The sequence below is a fragment of the Anticarsia gemmatalis genome, chromosome 13 (assembly GCF_050436995.1).
Source record: "Anticarsia gemmatalis isolate Benzon Research Colony breed Stoneville strain chromosome 13, ilAntGemm2 primary, whole genome shotgun sequence".
NCBI classification, from domain to species: domain Eukaryota; kingdom Metazoa; phylum Arthropoda; class Insecta; order Lepidoptera; family Erebidae; genus Anticarsia; species Anticarsia gemmatalis.
Window position 1 is genome coordinate 5,276,191 of NC_134757.1, and position 23,911 is coordinate 5,300,101.

General features: G+C 36.1%; 3 protein-coding genes across 6 annotated transcripts in view; 1 reads left to right on the plus strand and 2 right to left on the minus strand.

Annotated features, from left to right (window-relative positions):
* Duox (dual oxidase) overlaps nucleotides 1–8,413 on the minus strand; it is a 48,059-nt gene extending 39,646 nt beyond the window's left edge. Inside the window, exon 1 of the mRNA XM_076122007.1 lies at nucleotides 8,151–8,413. The gene's annotated coding sequence lies outside the window, so the exon portion shown is untranslated. The remainder of the gene's footprint in view (nucleotides 1–8,150) is intronic.
* LOC142977886 (transcription factor 15) lies at nucleotides 4,364–13,369 on the plus strand. Of its 3 annotated transcripts, none has more exons than XM_076122014.1 (4): nucleotides 4,364–5,932; nucleotides 11,800–11,930; nucleotides 12,422–12,513; nucleotides 13,080–13,369. In XM_076122014.1, the coding sequence occupies exons 1-4, from the start codon at nucleotides 5,871–5,873 to the stop codon at nucleotides 13,122–13,124; spliced, it is 330 nt and encodes a 109-aa protein (XP_075978129.1). In that variant the 5' UTR covers nucleotides 4,364–5,870; the 3' UTR covers nucleotides 13,125–13,369. The 3 variants fall into 3 exon arrangements, with proteins under 3 accessions (XP_075978129.1, XP_075978127.1, XP_075978128.1); XM_076122012.1 differs by lacking the exon at nucleotides 4,364–5,932 and adding an exon at nucleotides 10,117–10,937 and having other exon boundaries at nucleotides 11,797–11,930; XM_076122013.1 differs by lacking the exon at nucleotides 4,364–5,932 and adding an exon at nucleotides 10,117–10,937.
* A 68-nt stretch (nucleotides 13,370–13,437) lies between these two features.
* The window catches only part of mew (multiple edematous wings), an 86,883-nt gene continuing 76,409 nt past the window's right edge, over nucleotides 13,438–23,911 (minus strand). For both annotated transcript variants that reach the window (XM_076122010.1, XM_076122011.1), the window contains 14 exons: nucleotides 22,018–22,135; nucleotides 21,780–21,893; nucleotides 20,679–20,890; nucleotides 19,802–20,027; nucleotides 19,103–19,502; nucleotides 18,525–18,905; nucleotides 17,789–17,984; nucleotides 17,322–17,473; nucleotides 16,710–16,960; nucleotides 16,390–16,492; nucleotides 16,136–16,271; nucleotides 15,651–15,916; nucleotides 15,211–15,435; nucleotides 13,438–15,031 (listed from right to left, as the gene is read on the minus strand). In XM_076122010.1, coding sequence (XP_075978125.1) covers nucleotides 14,795–15,031; nucleotides 15,211–15,435; nucleotides 15,651–15,916; nucleotides 16,136–16,271; nucleotides 16,390–16,492; nucleotides 16,710–16,960; nucleotides 17,322–17,473; nucleotides 17,789–17,984; nucleotides 18,525–18,905; nucleotides 19,103–19,502; nucleotides 19,802–20,027; nucleotides 20,679–20,890; nucleotides 21,780–21,893; nucleotides 22,018–22,135 — 3,017 coding nt within the window. In that variant the 3' untranslated portion in view covers nucleotides 13,438–14,794. The remainder of the gene's footprint in view (nucleotides 15,032–15,210; nucleotides 15,436–15,650; nucleotides 15,917–16,135; nucleotides 16,272–16,389; nucleotides 16,493–16,709; nucleotides 16,961–17,321; nucleotides 17,474–17,788; nucleotides 17,985–18,524; nucleotides 18,906–19,102; nucleotides 19,503–19,801; nucleotides 20,028–20,678; nucleotides 20,891–21,779; nucleotides 21,894–22,017; nucleotides 22,136–23,911) is intronic.

Below are 23,911 nucleotides of genomic sequence, written 5' to 3' on the forward strand. Positions count from 1 at the left end.
CGAGTTAGGTATATACATATTACATAGGAATAATTGTTATTAGCATAACGTGTATGTGTATCATATACTTCTCCCCAAATGGTTATGTTATTTATGATTGTATGTATGTATAAAGACAGATTGCAACTCTTGGGGATAACCGTTATCAAAGTGGCAAAATTAACAATAAACTTAAGTAAAAATATTCTCTAAAACACTAACTAAATGCATCGAGCTTTTCGCTCTGAGGCAGTGGTTCCCAACGAGTAGTCCGCGGACCACCAGTGGTCCGTGGAAGTCAAAATATGGTCCGCGAATGATTTTAATATACGTACATAGTGGACATAGTGGTCCCTATTAACAAGAATATTATAAAAGTGGTCTCTGACTAAGAAAAGGTTGGAAACCCCTGCTCTAAGGATATCTGTTTAAAAAAACATAATGATAAAATCAAACAAACTAAGTAACTTGTGTGTTTATTGTAAATGACGACTAGAGGACTTTACAATTTTTGCTATTAAAGAACTAACAATGCATACAGAGTTAAATTGTTTGACAAATGAAAATACGCATCTTAATGGCTCTGTCAATGTCGGGACAAATCTCATGATAATTTAGTCATGTGAACTCATGTGTGACCGGTCTTTACTGCTTTTGATGATGGTAAACTACCCATTTTCGTAAGTATAGTCAAATTGATTGTTAAGTTAAAGGTAGGGACGTTCTTAGTTCTTATAATACCTAATACATTTAATACCTGTAATTCCTTCTTCAGGTATAGGTACAACCACCTTTGATTAATCAATCAATTTAGCTGGGTAATTGAATCTTCGGATCTTTGAATATGTTTCAATTTGTTTCAGATGTCCCTTGTATTTGGACCTACGTTCATCTTAATTACCAATAAAGAGATATCTAACATTCAAGCTTCTAAACAACAAGAGGAAGTTATCTAAATGTGTTTGTCAAGGATATTCCTCAATAATTTTTAAAAGCGTTTGTACTTTTAAGGAAAGCTTTTGGGTTTCCTCAATAAAAAATACATTAATCAAAACCAAACTAATAATTATTTGATTGAAAAAAATATAAGTAATAATTAATATGCATTCGATTTTCCAAATAAAGCAAAATTACTGTGCAATATGATAAAGTTTAAACGACGATTTTCCTGGTCTCCTTGTAGAAGAAACGGCTCTAATCAATATGCATTTTAGTGGCTACACGTATTTCGAAGATGAACAGAATTCATCCATTCTGTAGATTTAAAGGGACAGCCTTTTATCTCCAAGCATTCGTCTGATCGGTCGGCTGCTATGAAGCCGTCTCATTAGCTTTTATAATGTCGAGATATCGCAAGGACGTCACCTCATACAGCGAAGATGTACCGCCAAGATGTCTGTCCTACATTATTACACCGTCTTGAGCAACACGAGAATCATGTAGTCATCCAACTAACGTAATAGTAACTATGTTCTTACGTGGACTGCTTACTTTGCAGACTTATAAAAACTTACACTGCAAAATGAAATCGTGAGTGACGATATTCGGATGTAATAGAGGACGCACACTGTCTGAATATTAAACAGATAGAAGCAATTAGCATTCCAAACGAATGACTGGATAAAGATGTCCCCGATGAAGTTCAAGAACCAAATAGATTCATTTAATAAGCTTACTTGGTATGTAAGTCAAACGGTGAGCCAAAACAACAGCGCTCGCTAGTCGGTTAACAAAGTATTTTAGTAAATGTAATAATTAATGGTCTTGAGCTATTAATATCATCACACGCTTTAGCTGCTTCTCATGATGAACCGATAAGTGTTTGAATTATTAAATAAAATAATGGTCGGTCATGTATAATTGCGCTTGGGCAAGCGGCGCGTGAATTTGACCCATTTGCAGACAAGGCCGACTTGCCAAACTGCTGCCGGCATTGTGCGCGTACTGCAATACTATCTTCTGCCGCATCAGATATCTTCAATTTATATAATTCGCATGAAAATAAACAAATGAGGATTCACTAGAATTTACTGACATTGACCGTAAATCTCTATCGGTTATAGGTATTACAGACATGGTCAAAGCAGAACAAGTTTTAACATATTTGTTCCTCAGTTTTAGTTGTTAGTTAAAAATGTTATAAGATTTTATAATGTCCCACCATTGTAATAACCTGAACACTTTGTTAACGCTATCTGGGGGCACGGAAGTGCCCCCGCAAGTCGAGCAAAAAAAAAGCGGCACGGCCGTAACATCCTTTTCTCGAAGCAATTCGGGCTATTTTTGACACCCCTATAATTTCGTTGTGGATAAAACAGGAAGCCTGGATTTTCAGCAACTAATCAGTAATTGTATAAACACGGTATATTTAAAATTTCAGTCAATTTGAACCAGTAGTTTAAGAATGACAACTTGTTAAAATTTAGAATTTTGTCACTCACTGATTCACTGACTCACTGACTCACCGATCATCAAAAGTCTAAGGTACTTCTAGCAGACTTAGAAGCCTAAAATTTAGAATACAAATAGGATTTAGTGTCTTAATCATGGGAAAAATCAAATATTTTTTAATTTCGATCCAGTTTTTTAAATACACCAACTGCAACAATAACTTTGTAATCCTATATAAATGTATAAGATTACAAGGTTATATTTGCAGTTAATGATAATTCATTACACAGTAATAATAATTGATTACTGTAGAAAATAAAATAAATAGGTACCTACTATATGAGGCATAACGGGAGGGGGTATAGGGTGGGTAAGGGTGATTAGCCCATGAAACTTAACAACATTCCCATAGGAAAATATGTTGAATTATGAAAAAAAAACGTCTTTCCATACAAATTGGACTTATGTTCGCTCTACAAAAAGAAGTGAGATGCCATCAAAAACATTCTGTAAAAACCTCAAGTCTCGCCGTAAAAAGTGGTGAGATCTATACAATACCAAGTCGATTAATCTATTTAGTCTCTACTTAAAGGACCTTCTTAAGTTATTACGTATGTTATTATCATGCCAATTAAAAAAAATACCTTTAAAACAAATAGATCGACTTGGTCATCGCAAGAAAACACAAATTCGCCATTAACATTTCAGGAGCATTAACTTCTCGTCGTGCTGTGTAGTGTGATACATACTAATAATCAAATCATGCGATGGCCAGGTCGGTCTATTTGTTTTAAAGGTATTTTTTTTAATTGGCATGATAATAACATACGTAATAACTTAAGAAGGTCCTTTAAGTAGAGACTAAATAGATTAATCGACTTGGTATTGTATAGATCTCACCACTTTTTACGGCGAGACTTGAGGTTTTTACAGAATGTTTTTGATGGCATATTATTTACATCTCAACTAAAACAATGTCAACCAGTTTCGACATAATCAGTTGATAAATATTTAATTATTAACGAAGAAATAAGTTTGCATAATTTATTAGTTAAAGTTATTTTTAATATTATTCGTTAGTTTAAATCGGATTAAATAGTACAGATTTTATAAAAAACATAAACTATTAAGTCTCTTAAAATTAAATCTTTCGCTTAAAATATTTTTTTAAAATAAAATCAAATAAGTTACATAACTCTTTAAAAGCGGGTTTACAAAAACGAATTTAGACTACAGAAATTTAAAATAAAAATCTCAGGGGCCGAAACAAGTTCCATGATCGAAAATACTGATTTTACTGACCAAAAATTCAAAAATACTGACCAAATACTGACCATTTCCAAACCGTTTTTTGGGTGAATGGTGTGAAATATGAAGCTTATTTTCAGTTATTGGCCTCCACCATCCCCATAAACAACCAGCACCGCCTTTTTATTGTGTTAATGTCCAATAGACTCCAAAAAACACTTTTTTTTTTGTTAAAAAAGACAACTCCCGCACTAAGAATTGCTCTTGTGTCGCGGGGACTTTTTACAAACATACAAACAACGGACACAAAGCACAACCAGACCCGAAGCAATTATTTGTGGATCGCACAAATAATTGCTCCGTGTGGGAATCGAACCCACGACCTCCCGACGCAGTGGTATTGGCGTGGTGACCTAAACCACTGCGCCACGGAAGCAGTCAAATGGTTTATTTGTGTTTTTTGGAGTCTATTGGACAAAAAAACGCCAATAAACTCCAAAAATTCTAAAAAAACTCCATTAAACTCCAATAAACACCAAAATCTCTAATAAACTTCCCGTCTTACGAATTTTCGATGAGGTCTTACGAATTTTCGATGAGGTCTTACGAATTTTCGATGAGGTCTTACGAATTTTCGATGAGGTCTTACGAATTTTCGATGAGGTCTTACGAATTTTCGATGAGGTCTTACGAATTTTCGATCAGGTCTTACGAATTTTCGATCAGGTCTTACGAATTTCCGATCAGGTCTTACGAATTTTCGATCAGGTCTTAAGAATTTTTTACGAGTTGAGAAGTTTTTACCCATTCCAAAAAAGTGCGCAACGCCGCTAAACACGTTTTCACTCCAAAAATATTGATTTAAAACAGATGCTATTTTTGAGGTCATGTGATGCTTAAATATACAGGGTGTAAATGACAGCCTACCGAAAACGAAAAAAAATGACTTTAGACATGATTCTGATTTTTCCGATTTTTTATGCGTTTTTTTTAATTTTTTTTGGTATTATTTCGTTAATACTACATAATGCAACATGAATATGAAAAAAAATCCGTCATATTACTGTTTTCCACAAAAAACAGCAATGGATTAAAACAACGTATAAATTCGCTATCAGCTGTGCGCGGCCAACGACACCGCGCCGGCGGCGGCCGGCCGCGACGGTCGACGTCACGCCGCGTACCTACGCGCGCCACACAGACACACGATTACGCACACAGCTGTCAGCCTCACACTCACTAGTATGCAGCGTTACTTAGTATTTGTTCTATGTTAAAAATGAAAATTACATAATTATCCCGCTCTCCGATAAAAGGTAAATTCATAAGATTTAAAATGTGTGATATCTTATTATTACACGTACAAATACATACAGAACGACAAAAAATCCTATTGATATTCTTTAGCGCTATAAAAATCTCTAATAAACAATTTAACATGTATTGTCGCTTTGTTCCATTTGTTCTTGCAAATTTCTATTCGATATTTACACGCTCATTCATACTTCATACAAGCGCGGTGCGCCTCGAAAAGAAGATGGCCGTAGTGACGCGTGACGCCGCGACCGCGCGTGGATGTTACATAGATGGGATGCGACAAAATGGATGCTAAGTAATTCTCCGGGGATTATGAATTATGATAAGTTAGTTTCTCTGATAAGAATATTAATGGATATTGATTGTTATCATTGTTATGTACCTACATTTTTTATGGTTTAATTAAATAATCGTTTCGAGTTTATTTTATTTACTTTAAGCTGATTTTATGTTATAAATATCAAAGTATTTTAAACTTACATCAATAATGTTTGTAATGTTATTTGGTATTTGAATAAAACTACAATGCAACCAGTAACAACTGTGACAAGTAAAAATAGTAATGCCACATCAATATTTTATTGAATCTAATCTCTCGCTGGGATACTAACTCGTCGCTCGTCACCAAATCGGCGGCGCGCGGGCGGACGGCGCGGAGGGAGCGGGTGGCGCGGGCGAGGGGCGGCGCGAGTGAGCGGAGAGGCGCCCGCGCCGGCGGCTCTCTTTGATAGTTCGAGCAATTCGCTCGCGGAAGACGGAAGCTCTTCACCGGTGTCGTTCGTTATGTCCTATTCGTCGTGTCGTGTGTGAACTATTGTTTATTATTACTTGTTATTGTTTCGGTTTTGTGTTGTTGTTTTTATTGTTATTATTTTTGTTGTTATTGTTTTCGAAGTGCAGTTGTGTTCGTAAATAGGAAGAAATGTTGATGTGTTATGTATGGTGAAGCACGTGGAAGTGCACGGCGTGCTCTGCACCTGTACGTCCGGATCCAAAGGTACTCAAACTCTCGCCATACACCAGGTATTTGCGTGTTGATAGACATTGATAACAATATGTTTTAGCACTTTCTTATTATTGGTTACATTTTGCTATTATTGTTTGATTTCACGTAAGCCAAGTAGGTACCTACCTGCTTACAATTTTACTATGAGCTATTGTAACATACGGGCCTACTTACGATACCATAAACGATACATAAGATTGTTATCTAATGATAGGGTTGCATACTAGTGAGCGCATAGACGTGGTGGTACGCGTACGTACCTACGACGCGTCGCGACATGTCGTCGATCAGCGCGCCGCCGCCGCCAGAAGTCTCGTAGGCATGCGCGGAGATACATCGCGTTGTTCACTATACATTGAACGCTCAAAAATGACTAACTCGGGAACCAATCATTTCCGAGAAATATCGTTGGAGTAAATTTCGCGCATACAGTGTCACAAACTTACCAGTAAAGTTTTCGGTTAGCTGTCATTTACACCCTGTATATGTACGTAGATCATCCACATATACAAAGTGTCCAAACCAGCCCTCAGATATCATCACTGGACAAATCGAGAATGTAGGATTGGCCAAAAGCAGAGGAAAACCAAAAAAAGTATATTGAATTTGGAAAAATACTGACAATACTGACCAATTTTCGAAAATACTGACTTTTACTGACCAGGTCCAAAAATACTGACTTTTACTGACTTTACTGACCTGTTTCGGCCCCTGAAATCTACAACATTTTTTATCTTCAATCTGTCGTATAATCAATGCAAACCCAGCGTGGGGACCATGGATAATACACCTTGTAATTGTCTCTACCGGTAAAACGAACATTTTCATTTACATTGTCTTCAATGGTTTAAAGATGGGAATACTCATTACTATTTCTACGAAATTAAATTGCTAAGAATCAGAACGCACAAAAACTTAAACGTCGCGTGTGTCATTGAATGAAAAAAAGCCTTAGTGACTGATGTGATCTCGTGAATCAATACAACAATCATAAATACAGACAGTAAAGTGTGACATAACTGTCTCGATGCATTTATTATATTATTTATGCGTTGAGTGACCTCCAACACGGCATGCCGCGTATTGTAATAGGTCATTGGCAGGATGTCAACTAAGATCCTGTACGCAGTGAATCACACGGATTTCGCCTCGCCATACAAGTTTACGATTACCTACGTAAGTACTCGTAACGGCTGGGATTCACGAAGGCTCTTACTGAGTGTATTCACGCGGAAATATACACGGATACTCGTGTCTTAATAATCTCACGTAACACTGAGTTTGATCGATAGTTCCGTCTTCTATTGTACTAAGAACTACAACCGAATCCAACCATTCATTACTTGATCAATCAAAGTTTGATAAAGTGTATGCTTATCATATCTCAGTGATATAAAAGCTTAAAGTTGGAAATCTTAGGTTTCCTAGATAAAGGTAAATAAAAAAACCAGTTGACAACTCGATTATAATGTTATGTCTAACAAAAGCAAAGTCGTGAGCACTCTGCAAAGGATACGACAGCGGACAAGCGAAGTTGCTCAACAATCGTCTTTGCTCACTCATTCACGATTTGTCACGTATCTTTGTTGATATATATGAGAAGGAAATACAGTATCAGCTGAAATAGGACAAAATAATACAGTCTAATACGAATTATTAATATACAAAACTAGGTGCTTGAATAATTTAGACGTCTAAATTGAGTAAATATACCTCTACAGAAGCACATCTTATCAAAATCCTTGAACACTAAAAGCCTTTTATGATTGTTAATTTTTAATGCATTATGCGGTTCTATTGGCCTTAAAGTTTTTGCCGTGATTCCTATCAGCTTCATCTTAATCCGTCAAATCAGCTGATCTGAGAATGCCGGCCATACCCAGACCGGTCCGTACTTAACTGTTCATCTAATGTAACTGTTCAACCAAATATTGTAGGTGTGTGAGGCAGGCACGTGAAAAAAAAGGACGACTGAACTATTGTTTAAACTTTTCAATCTATATGCAAATTGCTTAGTTTCTTTCTAACTGAAATGTTTTGAATTTTACTGTAAATTGGATATATGGGACAGTGACCGGTGGAGTGTCTTAGATGTCCAGTAGCCAGTGATCGCGTCCTTGCATTCACTACTAACGTTGCGCCCACCTTATCACCTAATGTCATCTCACGTAGAATGGACTACGAATAGTAGAAAGGTAATTCGACTCACCTCTAATTAGAAAACTGCATCACTATTACTAAAAATCGTATTGTTTGTTTAGATCACGACACCCCATGCACTGTCTTTGTCAATGTGATTAAACACGAATGGTTCGCACGAAACTGTTTACGGAGCGAAAGCGTTTTGTTCGGACGCGGAAGTGGGTAGGTGGTGTGTTTGTCGCGCCAGCATCGAAGGCGGTCGACTCGCGCGCGGCTGCGTGTGCGACTCGCGGCGACGCTCGTTTCACCGGCAGAGGTGTCGCGAGGAGAAAGTCTCGGCCGTGGTGCGCCCGCGCCGGTTGGCCGCCTCGGTGGGGGGGACGTGACGTCGCCACTAAACCAACAGACTCTGAACATCACCAGGTATTGCTTCACCGGTCAACGCGTCCTCAGTTGCGTTAGGATGAGCAGCTAATGACCTATGCGATTTAAGTTTACTTATTATTTCATGTTACGAGAAAATGCGTTTTGGCAAATAACAGTTATTTATATCATTGCGAAAGTTTATGAAATGTCTCTCTCTGAAACTGAACATCCAAAACTGTAAATAGTGAAACTACATTTCCACAATGTAAATAAAATAAACAAACATCCTAGAAGCAGCTTTTTCTCCATCATCGTACATAATCATAGTCCCATCTTCACAGAATCAATTTATAGTCGCGATCGTACATTGTTTTTTCGTGTGAACTTCGTAACAGTTGTAATGAATACGAATGAATGCTCTGCGGTCGACATACTCGAATCGTATAATTTAACCAATTAACCGTTGTTCCCACGACACACGCATCCCCTTGAGACGCGAACATACGCAAAACATGTTGAATGAATTGAGTAATGTAGCTCAATGAAATGTGAGATATGGGAAAACATCAATGTTGAATATTAATGCATGTTTTGAGAAGAATATTTAACTAAGTTTTCGCGGAATACGTAATTCTAAGACCAACTTATGATTATAATTGTAAAAACTATTCTTTGCAAAGTTGTACTAACTTGTAGGTGCGTGTAGTTACTTCGTAATACCTCCAAAGATTTAGCTAAATGGATAGCTATGAGAATAACATAAAACTTTGATCAATATTTGCATGACACTGTTACTACTGCCGGTAAAAGGTACTGCAAATAAGTCCTCAAAAGGCGTAAAAGGAGAAGAATACAAGCAGCAGCGAATCCCATATTGAACTGCCTTCAAATATTCGAGAGCCAGAGTACCTGCATTGGTCAATGATGAATGATTTCCAATGATTGCTGACAAGGAACTAGGGCGAAGTTCTTTATGCGTTTGTAATCATTTCGTGAGTGATTACCGCCCTGAGGCACATTCCTAACTGGACCAGTGAGATATTGAAGCAAACACGTGTTCCAATAAAAACTTGATTTATTTACATCACGCTTGGACTGGCCTTAGGGCCTAGCCCTTAGCTGCAAAGCGATATAGTAAACGTATTTGAATACAACATACATAACTAATAGATGCTTATTAAACAATTTGTATGTATTATTTTGTTTCGTAAATATTTTGCCCAATCGTATGTATGAGTATTTATTTCCTATAATGTCTCTCTTTGATTGAGTCATTTAAGCTTTAGATTTATAGACAAACAATTGCTCTAGTGCTGGACAATTATGGTGTGTCGGCACAGTGACTACAAGATACGAAATTAAGCAATTCTAGAAGACAACAATACTGAAATGAATTGATATTATTGAATTAACGAGTTGTATCCATCATGACAACCATACTTCGTGATCGTTATAACAACAAGGCATTGGTTTTTTTTGTTAAACAAATTAAACTTGAGATTTAGTTTGGACAATCATCACCGCCATTAAAAATATTTATTGCGGTAGTTAGCTTAAAGCAACAGAGACAAAGCTCGGGGGAACGAGCCGCGTTTTACATTCTTGATGACAACTCACCCATTCGCCACACCAGGCCCGGACTTGAATCCTACGACTGTTTCATTTTACAACATCGAGCTTGCCTTGTATCCAACAAAGCAAGCTCACAGTGGTTTCTGCTATTTTTAGTAAAAGGTAAAAACGTTATTCAGGCTGCGCCTAGTGGGGTTGTCGTAGATATAAGCATAATTTTGTAATACTGGACTGGTAATAAATGATTTTTATTTTTTTTTTATTTTTTTATGTAAATTGGACAAGAATATGTGGTTCAGTCAGAAAAGTGTAAAGTTATACAAATCATATTGTATAACTAGATACTTGTCTGAAGAAAATAAATTACTCACCCATTTTATCAGGTCAGGCTGATTTAGAAAAGACCAGTAGAAGTTAATAACTGTTACACTTTACGAATTAAAATACTTATGATTCACCCTAAAACTGTTAAATTTTGTATGACAAACCACTTGTAAACTTTCTCACATATGGAGTCCGGGCCTGTGACATCGGCAGCCATCTGTTTATACAATTATCGGTTAAGAGCGGAGCAGTGGCGCGCGCTGTTCTTCCTAAATGACTCCTTCATGAGCGATATCCATCGGAATACTTATTAGTGGGCCCATCCGACTAAGGATTAGTACGCATCCTGCAACCGAACAGACTATACTATCACTGTACTGCAAAAAACTATTAGAAAAGTCACTTAATTTTATTGTTTTGATAAAGTTTTAATACATAAGTTAAAAAATATGGAGAATTTCTTAAACTATCAGTGTGAAGAAACATGGGAGCATCGCATGTTCTCGGTAACTTCTTATCAGAATATAGAGACTCAACCTGCCGCGAAACAGAGGTGTCAAGCGAACGCGCGTGAGAGGGACCGCACACAAAAGTTAGTATCGAAATTGCATATTAATTTTATCGCGAATATTTTGTGCGTACATTTCTGGACCCTAGTGTATTTTGCAAAGGCAATTATCTGATTATAATAATCTATAATTACGTAAATTTCGAATTGCTAGATAATATAATAATAAATACTACAATTTATTGTTTCAAATAAAAGTTGTATTTCTTCGGGTTTTAGAAACATTAATAGTAGCAAATATGAGTTATCACAATATAAAAAGCTCTGCATGATCACATGCACAAAAAATATCTTACTTTGCCCCTTCCTTTAAAATTTCAATTCGCCACAGTTCATTTCAGAAGCCAGTCACACACATCAGTGATATTCACGAATGTTATTAATTGACAAGGCTGAATTTATTACTTAAGTAATATGTATCTTTACCGAGATAAGATCTGAAACATCACTTGACGTCTTTTCATGACTGTATTTAGTAATACGTGTATAAAATACGCAATGGATAAAGACGTAACACGGCAGAGGTAATGCTTACTGACATTGCGATGCAGATTTTAATTGAAAAGGTCAATCATTTTTACAGTAATTTATGTTTCAATATTGCCTTTCTATTTAAGGACTCATAAACAAATAAAAAAAATAATAACATAATAAAAACTATGCAATGTTATATATGTATATTATTGTATATTCGGTTACAACTTTCAAATGCATATTATCAAAATCTTACGCGCAAATCCTAAGGACTTAATAAACATTCAGAATCGATAATAAACGAAATAATAAGAAAATGGTCTCGTCTATGTCTCGAGGGCTTAAATTAGTAGGTATTATACTAATATGTAATTGATAGAATTGTTATCAAAATATTTGTATATCTAAGCAGTGTTAACACGGCGTTCAACACGCTCCGGCTGCTCATCCCCACAGAGCCACCCGACAGGAAACTCAGCAAGATTGAGATCCTTCGCCTAGCTGGCAGCTACATCACTCATCTCGACAATCAACTCTACACAGGTAACATAAAGTTCACTTTCGCTTAGCTGTTCTAGATCCGGTTTTCAAGAACTTCGAATCTTAAAGTACGTAAGAAATAGGTGGGCCGAGGCTAATTGTAATCTGATGCAATAGGAACGATTTCTTCAATCGCAAACGTCGGATGCAGGTGACCTCAGCCGTGTAGTGTACCTCGTACTTCATTATTGTTGATATACTTACATTTTCATTAGTTCTGACAGCATTTGTTATTGATTTTTTGTAGAGATGTTTAAGTTCCGTATTGTGAATACATCAAAGGCTTTGTCCGAATAGCCCTATATGGTCCTTGACTTAAATTACGGTAACATTATTCATTGTTTCCTATTTGTCGAAGCTTTCGTCATTTTAAATTTTGAAGATAAGCATAACAATATCTTATATCCCGTTCTTTATCTAAATAGATTTATTATTTTTTATTCCAGAGCCAATAAATTTGGACAATTAATTGGATATTTTTGTATATTTTACAGGGGAAATGGAACAACCGTGCCTTCAAAAAAATGACGTAAGCGACAAAGAAAAATCACTGTGCACTTTTTGTTGGTCGGCCGTTAAAAAAGATGTAAGTGATTGAACAATTGGTGTAAAAAATGTAATTACTTTTTGTATTAAAATTGTAATTAGCGTAATCAAGCTTTGATTGATATTAATGTGAGCTTTAAACAGAATTGCCCTCACACGTTCGGTATAAAAATATGATAAAAGATGAAAAAAATATCGATTTATATGATCTTAGGCCGACTGTAGTGATAATAATAAAACTTATAGCTGTATTTGCAAGTTGCAAGTTGTAGACTAATACGATTAATCTTAAAGAAAACCGTGAATATGATTTGCATATGATCGAAATTAATAAGAGCCTTGTGTGCTCTTTTTGTAAAGTAAAAATATATAAGAATGAAATTAGGAAATATTTAGCGACCTTTGTTTGTACGGTCTTCAGTATGCGCAAAACTATTATTATTTCTTATAGAAGATGTAGTCTTTTGATAAAAATTGCTAGTTTCTCTTATTATTATTAATATTACAGTATTATTTTAATTATAATGACGGGCTTAGACCTTATTAGGAATGTGGATAAATTGTATTGCTTTTAAGATAAGTATAAAGATTTATTTTTTGTTTCAGAAATCACCTCCGTCTTTACACAGCAGTTACTACAAGCCACTTTAATCCTGCACTAAAAGTCGCTCCTAGTCCGTATAGCTTTATGTTGCAGTGCATTTATTTATTGCATTTAATATGAATACACTTTGTATTGTAATTTAATAGGTACGATTTGTATTGTAACTTAATATATATTAGGGTTCTATTTTAGTTGTTAAGGATTTGTAGCAATGCTTTAATTTGGATTTCCATTAGCCTTTTCTTCTTTGAAAATAGATCAAAGGTACCAACAATGATGTAGTGTGACGTCATGCCGTTTTTATTTTAAGGCGTATAATTTTCATTAAAAAGGTTTCTGACAGAAATAAAATAGAATCAATTCAAATGGCACAATTTTATTCAAACTATGTACTATTAAGTAGGTATCAATATGTAGTTTTATAACAGAAATAATCACAACCAGTGTTATATAAGTAGGTGGTCAAAACTTTTTATTAAAAAAATATAAAATACTAAGTGATAGGATCATTGGCAGTGTTACTGGGCGATTTTATATAAAACGTGTAAATGTATGCCTCTACTTGCAAATAGAAAATTTAGTAAAAAATCTAATGACATGGAAATAAACTATAATATTTACAATACTTATACTTATACACCTATTTAATAACAAATTCATTTTAGATAATCATGTATACTGAATAATTTATGTACGAATAAAATATATGGAGAAGAAATACATTATTGTGTATTGTACAAATAAAAATATTAAAATTATTTAAGTACCAACAGTGTATTTTAAATGCTTTTACAATTTTCGTATATTTTTATGTCCAAAACAAATTGTGACCAATTTTTACTTACAATACGGACAATACGTAAGTATTAAGGTATGCCTACTACTAGATTATAACATTATTACATTTTGTGACTAGTAAAAAATCTAGTCGAATTAAGTAGACATTTAAACTAATCATAAATAATAAGGCAAGTACTTATTTACAGAAAAAAAATAATACATGAGGGTCTACGCAGACCTGATGAAAAAAATATTAGAGCATTTTAATGTAAGAAACATTTTTTACATATACGATCGGAAAATTTAGCTTTCGTTTACATATTACCATTATGTACTCATATCTTAACAATCATGTTACCTTTTTGATGATAATAGGTATCGTTAGAAAGTATTCAGTCTTTAGCATTAGTTCTTTTGAGCATATTATTCTCTTTCATATCAAATTCAGTCATTAAAAAGTTTACGCTTGAAAATACTCTAGTATTTTACCATTAGGTCTGCGGATCCTGATCCATCAGAATATATAAACAAACAATCTAGAACATGTTCACATTACACGCTAAAGAAATGCATTACAATAAACAATATGTCCGTGCTCAACATCAACAAAATATAGAACCATTACTTTAGAACATCACATACACACAAATTTTCCTCTAAGAAGACATCACAGTCAGAGATATTACATACTAAATACTTGTGCACATTGAGGCCAACGTCGATGATAGATTTGCACAACATTACTCATGCAAAACTATACAGTTTTCGAAGAAATTTTTATCCAGTAGCGTCGCTTAAGTCCAAATAACATGGGTTAAAAAGTACCTCGAAAACTTTTTACTCTGAATTGACCATTACCAATTTCGTAGTCTATTCACACATGTGTGGCGTACGGGCCGCCTAAAGTTCTGTCCACTATATAAAAGTTGTCTAAAGGCTATCGAACACTATTCCTGTCCCGTCCTATGAACGGGCTGGACTCGTGGTTGTTCTTCTCCAAGTTGCCGGAGAGCGTGGGGTCCGGCCGACTGCGCTTGAAGAAGCCAAGCTTCCATAGCGCAATGATTAGAAGTATTAACACTATGAGCCCCACTATCACTGATATGATGATCACCCACAGTGGCACTTCTGTTGGCTCGCTTATCTTGAGGTCTGGATATGCGACCGTCTCCACCTGTAGAAAATACAAACGATTAATTTAATACTTTACGCCTGACTTAAACTTAACATAAACATACATCGAGTGTATGTTATGATAGTTTTGCGCTATGATATATGAAACTGGATAACTTCTAGATGAAGACTAATTCCTAGGAGAAGATGTCGAAGGAATTGTAATCATAAGAATTTTACCGTAGTTCTATCATCCTGCTGTTTATTCTGATGAATATTAAAGTGTGCAGGTATGCTGATATACGCAGACGACGCTATATTGACTCTCGCCGCTCTTGCAAACTCTTCAACGAGCGTCGCGTTCCATAATCTTGCTCGGACTGTGATCGTACTCGTCTTCATACGGCCTAGTTTGTAGATTACGCACTGGAACTGAATGCATTTCGCTGTCTTTTGCTGGCAGTTCTGAAAATAAATAATACTTAATGAAATCATGTTTCAAAGAAAGATTACGTTCGTTAGGAAAAGAGGATCTTCGAACTGCGGATACGAAGGCATATCAGTAAAAATATTTTTCTATGTACTTAATGTTATTATAAAGAATTTATTTTAGTCTCCTTAGTTATGAGGTTCACTCTCAGGTATAATAGTGTCCATAATAGTGTCCAAAGAACACTTACTAAGCTAATAACATGTTTCCTATCTGTATAAGCTTCAGCTTTGACTGCGTCTTCATCTCTCTTTCTTCTAATTTTATTACTACTGCTGTATTCAATGAACTTTCTTCTTGTTTCGTTGTGTGACTTCTCACTGGAGCTAACACTGAGTTTGCCTGATGTAAGGAATGGGTCCATTTCCAAGTTCTCGAGGTATGGTTCCGGAGCACCCGGGCGTGTGGTCAAGTTGAGAGGGTTTGTCTCTCGAGCGAAGCATTCACCGTTTTGATCTGAAAATAATAGCATAAGAACATAATATTGGTTACTTATGTTGTTGCTTGTTGCTAGTGTCAGGTTATTACGAGGAAACGAGTTTTAGTATATTACATTTTGATAGTTAATTTAAATCTCAGAAAGAGTCTGCTAAACTGTTTTCTATATCAATGCTATTATCAAGAGCTCATGAGTAAGAAATCTGAAGAATATTAATAAATCAATTCAAAACTGACCAGCTTCCCCATCAACTGTGGGTACATCCTCAGGATACAGCAGCCACTTGCCCTGCGAGCCGTCGGACGCAAGCTGATGCGGCCACTGGATCACCACCTGAACTGACGACACGTGCCACGGACCTTCGTTGAACACCTGTCAAAAGAGAAACGGAATTAATCGGTTACTTAGATAAGCCTTCGGTAATAAATAACACTCAGTTTTCACGCGTAGCTCCTTGAAGTATCAAACAATAAATATTGACAGATCTTACCTGATATGTATGTACCACCCTGGTACCGATGTCGTCAAAGTATTGCATAGCAGATTCTCCTTTTATTTCTCCTCCATAGAAAACTTGCTCAGGGCGCGCCACGCTGAAAGAATATCATTTCTATTAAATTCACTAAGGACCGACTCGCATAACAAGCTTACATTGTATACATGCAAAAGATATGATGCACTGCGGGTCATTTCACCGTTTGCGTTTGTTTATTTTTGCAATGACTTTAAGCAATCAAAACCTAATTTAAAAGCACATCGTGATCGTCAGCAAGAGCTATTAATTTTAAATAATATGGTACAAATTCTTACCCCTTAATTAACAGTTCAGCGTTTTTAATAACCAGTGCTTCGACTTCCACTGGTTTCTTGCCGTGATGCAGTTCCTTCGAGGTAGAGTTAGCCCACACAGTAAACACGACTGACTGGTCATTGTCTTCCAGAGCTCGGGCGTCAAACCTCATCGTGATTGGAGGAGAATCGTCTGCTTGCTTCCTGAACGGGTTCTCCAGCATACACGTTACCGTTGTCTTGTTTAAACTAGTGCAGATTACGTGTTTATCCTGTAAATAGAATCAGTAAATTATGAAATATTTCGCACTGCATTTTTTTCCAGCAGTGATTTTTAATTGACAAACGGTCACTAGAAATATTTCTTGCTATTGAGTAGCAACGAATAGAGGAATATTTCTCCTTCTTTTTATGAAGTTAATTATCAGATGGTAAGTTTAAAGAGAATAAGAAATTAAATTGAACTAGCATAGATCCCCATCCCCATCCCCAGGCCCAAAACCATCCAAATCCGTCCAAACCCTTTCCTCAATCTCTTTTGTTAGGTTATAATGGTGAAAATACTTTTATCATCATTCTTTAATATATTTTATTTAGTTTGCACTGTGAGTGCATTATTATTTGTTCACTTACGCTAATGTTAACAGCAATGTAGTGTAGACTCGGAGGGTGGTTCACGAACAACTGCGTCTCGTAGGCTGATTCACCGTAGTTGTCCACAGCTATTGACAGCTTGATCTCTTCTTCTTGGCCAAGAGTTAGCGCATATGTTTTGTTGTCTTTGGCTGTAACGTTGCAAAACACGATATATAAATAAAAATGAATAAGTGACTTGTGTGAACGGGAGAAGATTTAAGCTCGGCAGTGGGTCAAGAAACACAGTGAATGCTGAAGATAATGATAAATAGTACAGAAATACTTGTTAGTAGTACGAACTGTTGTGTACCTACCGTAATGATAGGTACACAACAGTTCGTTATGACATTATTTTAATGACCTAAATTATGTATCAGAAATGTCTAAATCAAGGAAACAAATTATTGTTCGCCATTTTTTTCTAAACCTACCACTTTTTTAAAGAATATTTAAAGGATACTCACTCAACGGCAGCAGTAATCTAGGATCTACTACTAGATCACTGACGCAGATTCCATCAGTACCGCAGTCATTCAAGAAGTTGGCACTGAACATTGTGGTGGCTGTAGCGTTAAGTACCGGGTACTGATCAACATCGGGTAGAGTGCCCTGAGCCGAGTACCGGGGCTCCGCGTGGACCAGCATGTATGTCACTTGGAACTGTGGAGAGAAGATTTGCATGATATTAGTTGTATAACTCGATAGACTGTAGAAAACGATAATGTTGTGTAGGATGTTCTTAGGAAGTTGCACTTACTGATCGGTAAGCGATCAGGGTGTTAAATCTATACTAATATAATAAAGCTGAAGAGTTTGTTTGTTTGTTTGTTTGTTTGAACGCGCTAATCTCAGGAACTACTGGTCCGATTTGAAAGATTTTTTCAGTGTTAGATAGCCCATTTATTGAGGAAGGCTATAGGCTATATAGCATCACGCTACGGTCATTAGAAGCGGAGTAGCAACGGAAAATGTTACAAAAACGGGAAAAATTATGACTCTTATGTGACGCAAGCGAAGTTGCGCGGGTCAGCTAGGTACGAACACTTTACATTGACATTTGAAAAAGCTTGGAAAAAGTTAGTCCAAGTAGTTGCCAAGTGAGATACAGAATTAAAGCGCGTGAACTTTGGGCGGCTTGAACACCTGAAGGAGAAGATTCCCTAAATTATAATTCAAAATAGTATTTATATGGCTAGTTACCTTGATTGGCGTCTGAATATCTCTAGTACTATTCTTCAAATACACGATATGCTCTCTGCAGTCTTCAACATCCTTTCCAAGCATAATAGTCTTGTTAACAATATTGTTCTTATCCGAATCGAAGAACACCCTAGAATATTTCCTTCCACCAGGGAACGTCTCAGCCTCAATAACGTAGTTCAGTTTGTGTATGTTCGTCTGTGCTGTCTTAACTAATGATTCGATGATACAGCAAGCTTCGAAGTGGAAGCACGTGTAGTTGGCGCCGGGATCTCTGTCGCAGCCGCGCTTCGTGGGGTCGATGTTTATGATTGTGTTCGATGGTCGGATCGACGTCTTGATGTCGATAATCGGTCGGGTTCGTATTAAAGCGACGCTGCTCTGGAATCATAGAAAAGAGACACTTAATTTTAGGATTGCTGCAGCACGAAGATTTTTTTTTACCTCAGTTTCTATTGTTACTGTTAACCTATAATTAAACAATAGAATTAAATAATTAATTTATTAATAATGGCCTTTTTTATCAAAACGCATGCTTTGAGTAATAAATAATTAAATAGCGATTTTAAGAGCCTTACATTTTCATATGCGCCAATCAATAAATCGGGGTATCCATTGCCGTCCAAGTCTACTCCACCAGACAACGCGTAACCGAACGTCTTCATCACTACTGGCAGCGACTCAGCAGCTATCACTTGATCAGGCTTTGTATTCAAGCCATTATCCCTATCTCCCATATAGACGTACACCACACCATTGCCTTCGTAAGGACTTCCTATTACTATGTCCTGACAGCCGTCTTTATTCAAGTCTCCAGCATTGGCTATGGCGATGCCGAATTGTGACTCTTGCTTGCCAGTGAGTTTGACGTTGTAGTTCTGAGGTAGGCTCTTGTTTATGTTGAGGTATAAGTAGACGGCACCGCCGACGTCGCCGCGGGAGAAGTAGAATGGAGCTCCTACTAGTAAATCTGGTAGCCTGAAACAATTATACCAAGAAATGTTACAAATATTCGGCCATGAAAATTCATCGTGTTCTAGTATGTTAGGCGAATGTCTTCAATCTTGTGCGGGCGATTTTATATTCTCACTATAAACAATCCAGAAAATTTGACAAATATCAACTAGTTAGTTAGTTGGTAGTACCAAAACTAGAAAATCTCGGTACTAGAAGTCTATAATTAAGTCATTCTGCGGAGAGTTTATCTGCTTTTTGCTAGAGAGATGGTAGGTATTCGTATCATTCTAGTTACACTTTGAAGTGTATGTGCCACTTACCCATCTCCATTGACATCAGCACTCGCAACTTCATAACCGAAGTTGGAGCCGAATTGTTCGCCCTTCAATAAAAGGGTGAAGTTGAGGATGTTCAGGTCAGTTCTGCCCCAGTCCTCTGTGGCCAGTTTACTGAAGATCACCACTTGACCGGTGCCGTGAGCGCGAGGAGCACCGGCCACGTATGATGCCTTATCACCAAAAAAGTTGCCGCTGGTCACTGACATGCCTGTAATTGAGAATTAAGTACATTTTTTTTTATTATAAAACTTCTTACCATATTTTTTTTTATTTTGTGGTTCGTTTTTTACTATGAATGTCAAGAATGATATAGCATGGAAAACACTACAGGGGTTTATTAATTTATATTACTATTATAATATTACCTATAATAAGTAGGAATTAACAACCACATGTTCTTGCATTAGTTAATTTGCTACATCACTTCATTACTATTGTCTAATGGCAAAAGCAATTTTAGAGACAGGGAATTGTTAAATTTAACTGTGTCATGCTTTAGATACCAAAGTTGTCCGATAGATGGCGGTAGCTACCTATGCTTCAGGAATATTATGCATTTGGGTCAGATTTACCAAATTCCTTTATCACTTCGGGAACAAACATACATTTAGGATTTGCTTAGATACTAGACCCGTAAACGGTTGAAAGTTCTAAAAATAATACTGGCCTACTATGATATCTGACTCAATTAAATTTTGATGATTATTATTTAAAAATGCATAGCCTCGTAGAACTCACAGTAAAATGCGAAAAAAGTAGCCAAAAAGTATTCACATCTTGAGCCCTTACAGAACATTTTTAGAAAACACCTTTACCGCAAAAAAGTGTAATTTTTTGTGTTACTCCGTGAAATACACACCTAAGTAACTATATTTTTCTACAGGGCTTGCTCCATCCTGGACCGGAGCCATGTAGACCACGTTATCCCGCTCCAGCACGTCATCCCTGGTGTCCTGCGCGAAGATGGTGCCTCTCCAAGTATAAGGACCAGGACTGCCCATGATTAACGTGTCGTCATCCAAGAGCGAGCTGCTCGTGCCCACTTGACAGAGACCATACTCTTCGTGCTCTCTGAAATTTTAAATTGACTGGTTAAAAATTACTTTAGTAGTTGCAGATGAACATCGGATATTATGTAAAAAAAATTATGAGTAATTTATTGTTATGATCATGTTTCCGTTTCGTGTCACTGCTGATCACGTGTCTGCTCTCGAAAAAAAAGAGATTAGGCCTCGAGCCGTTACATTGGGCAAGGGCGGTTAAGTTAATTTTATATTTTTTTCTATGTGCATATAGTAGTAGTAGAGTACCTACTACAACTACTTAGTCTGGAAACTAAACGATAAAAATAGACTAAAGATATTGTAAGTAATAATTCGAATTGAATCTTATGTCCGTCAATCTAAGTTAAAGCGACGAATACAGCGTACGATAAAAAAAAGTGTTACCTAAACTTTTTTTTAATAATGTGTCGGTTCAGTAGATTTCAGTATTGGGCCTTGAAATGAATTGTAATTTATGTGTTTATCGTGTTGTTGACTATAAACATGTTTTGGTCAAGTGGACTAATTTATTAGGAACGGTACCTAAAAACGGAAGTTTTATGAAAATACGCGATAATTAAATTTCCTTATTAATGTTTATCACACAGTGCGATACGGTAAGTTTTGGTATTTAACCGAATATTCCGTTATTAGGTATTTGGATTAGACATCAAAAATTTGTAGTTGCGACTTTGTAAACGCGAATAAATACAGGGAAATAATAGGGCTAAGTCCTAAACCAGATTACGAATAATATGCAAATTAAATAGCAACAAAGATTTTTTTTATACTACGTCACTTCTTTTCACGTTCATAGCAGAAGACAATAGGATTTTTTAAGGGCTTGAAAAATGTTTAACATTTTGATCAGAAAATTATTACGTTCAAACTAACTTTGTACAAGATGTTGTTTTTACCTTACTACTGATCTTCCTCTGCAAGGCTCATTAACATCCAGAAGGTCTAGTTCATTGCTCAGTGTGTAACACAGACCCTGACCGAACTGCAGCTCACCTTGCTTGCGAATGTATCTGAAATATTACCGTAGAAAGAATATGAGTCGAGTCACCCAAGAAGTAAGTTTTTAACATACTTAAATTGCATAATGCCTATTGCCTGCAGTATGACGGATTGCAGCGTGGTCGGCGTACGTACCTATGAGCACAAACTGCGGCTTTCTTCCCAGGACCCTGACTCCTCACGGACACTCCGAGCCATTGTCCTTCCTTGATTTCATCCGAGTATGGAGCAGCCAGGTGATCAGAATCCAAATCTATACATCATCAAATCATTAGTACAATTGACTCTATTGCGGGCACACGGCTGTTAGGAAGCATCGGTTGTATTATAGCAAAACAAAATCAGTATAAAAAATATTTTTAGCAAATTAATCACATATGTTACTTCATATGGATTACTATTACTGTTTTTAGCACAAAATTTATTAAAGGTTCAATTAGACACAAATACATAATTATATTTCTTTAGTATTTACGTAACTAAAACACCATGTTATAAAAAAACTCAACCCAGAATTGTTTAAAGTGAATCGCAACTGGAAAGAAAAATGCGTCAAACAAAGGCAACTTGTTTGGAAGTGGTTGTTGCTTTTGCTTCAAAACAGTATTTCAAACTCAAACCCAAAGAAACTGATTTGGTGATATTTCGGCAAATGCAAAGCATTGCAACCAGGCGTGTGAAATGCAAGAACAGGGTTCTCAAAACTAACAGCATAGTAATGTTGCAAATGCGTCGGAAAATGATACGTTCAGTATCACGCAGCACGCTGCACGCTGCACAAACATCGTGCATATCATAGAACATAGCATCTCTCATAAACATGCATCCCCTACTTGATAACAGAAACTGCTTTAAATTGCATCGATTTTCTATAGTGATATCAACTCATAATCTTTGATACTTTTCATATCGGTAACAAACTAAACCACTTATGCCCGGTTTCTGAAGTACATTTAGCAGTAGTTTATCTATTCAATAACGTTTAAAATTTTGTAAAAAAAACGCTATTGAATAGATAAACTACCGTAAAATGTACTCAGAAACCGGGAATTAAAGCTTCATTCAAGTAACAAATCGCTACTATGTGAAAATGTTATTCTCAAACTTGTTTCCTACTTAGTATTTATTCTAGGGGCCATGTTTTAGTGGTTTTATTTTCGATATTAAAAGTGTCAGGGTGTGAAGTAAATCAAGGTGTGTATTGCATTAAGGTGACGATATACTCCTGCAACCTGTAATGAATCAATGTGACAATCAACGTGAAGATACGGCTCAAACTTGTGGTCTCAGGTTAATGGACGTTATCGAAGACTACGTTTATGTTAATTCATTAATTAATATGTAAGTTATTCGGCCCAGCGTTACTTGTAGTCTCATGTTAGACGTTTTATTGCGCAAAACCAGACATAGATTGGTTTTGACCAGTGATTAATTTATTAGAATTTTGTAGTGCATTATTTTTCCGCACATTTATTGTCCAAATGAGAAAAGTTAATTCTAGTTTAGGTATTATAGCCAGTCACCTTTAGTTTCATGTTACGAGTTAAAACGAACGTGTCAGTTTCACCGAGATATTAATAATGTTTGTGATATTAAACTTTTATTAAAATCTTAGGGCCTACCTCATTACGAAGCTTCTATACTTACTCTTCTAAAAAGCTCTAACAACATTAAGTCCGAACGCTACTCCAAAATACTTTTGTTTGAGTGTACTTCAAACACAACTTACTGAACTTAATCTACTTCAGATAACGGTCTGTACTTAATATACGTACAAATATTACATATCATTAAATATTGTGTTGGTATTTTCTAAAGTGCTGTGTAACTCAAGCAAGTGATTGGGTGCTGTTGCAAGCAGTTAGTGCTTTAATTAGCGCAAAAAGGATACATTTTCTGTTAGAAAAATAGCGTTGTTATTCAACGCACGTTTTATACAGTAGAAAATGTATCCCATGTACGTTTTAAAGATGTGATGTATCGCAAAATAAAATTCAAACCACTAAGTTAGTGATGTTCATGCGTTGCA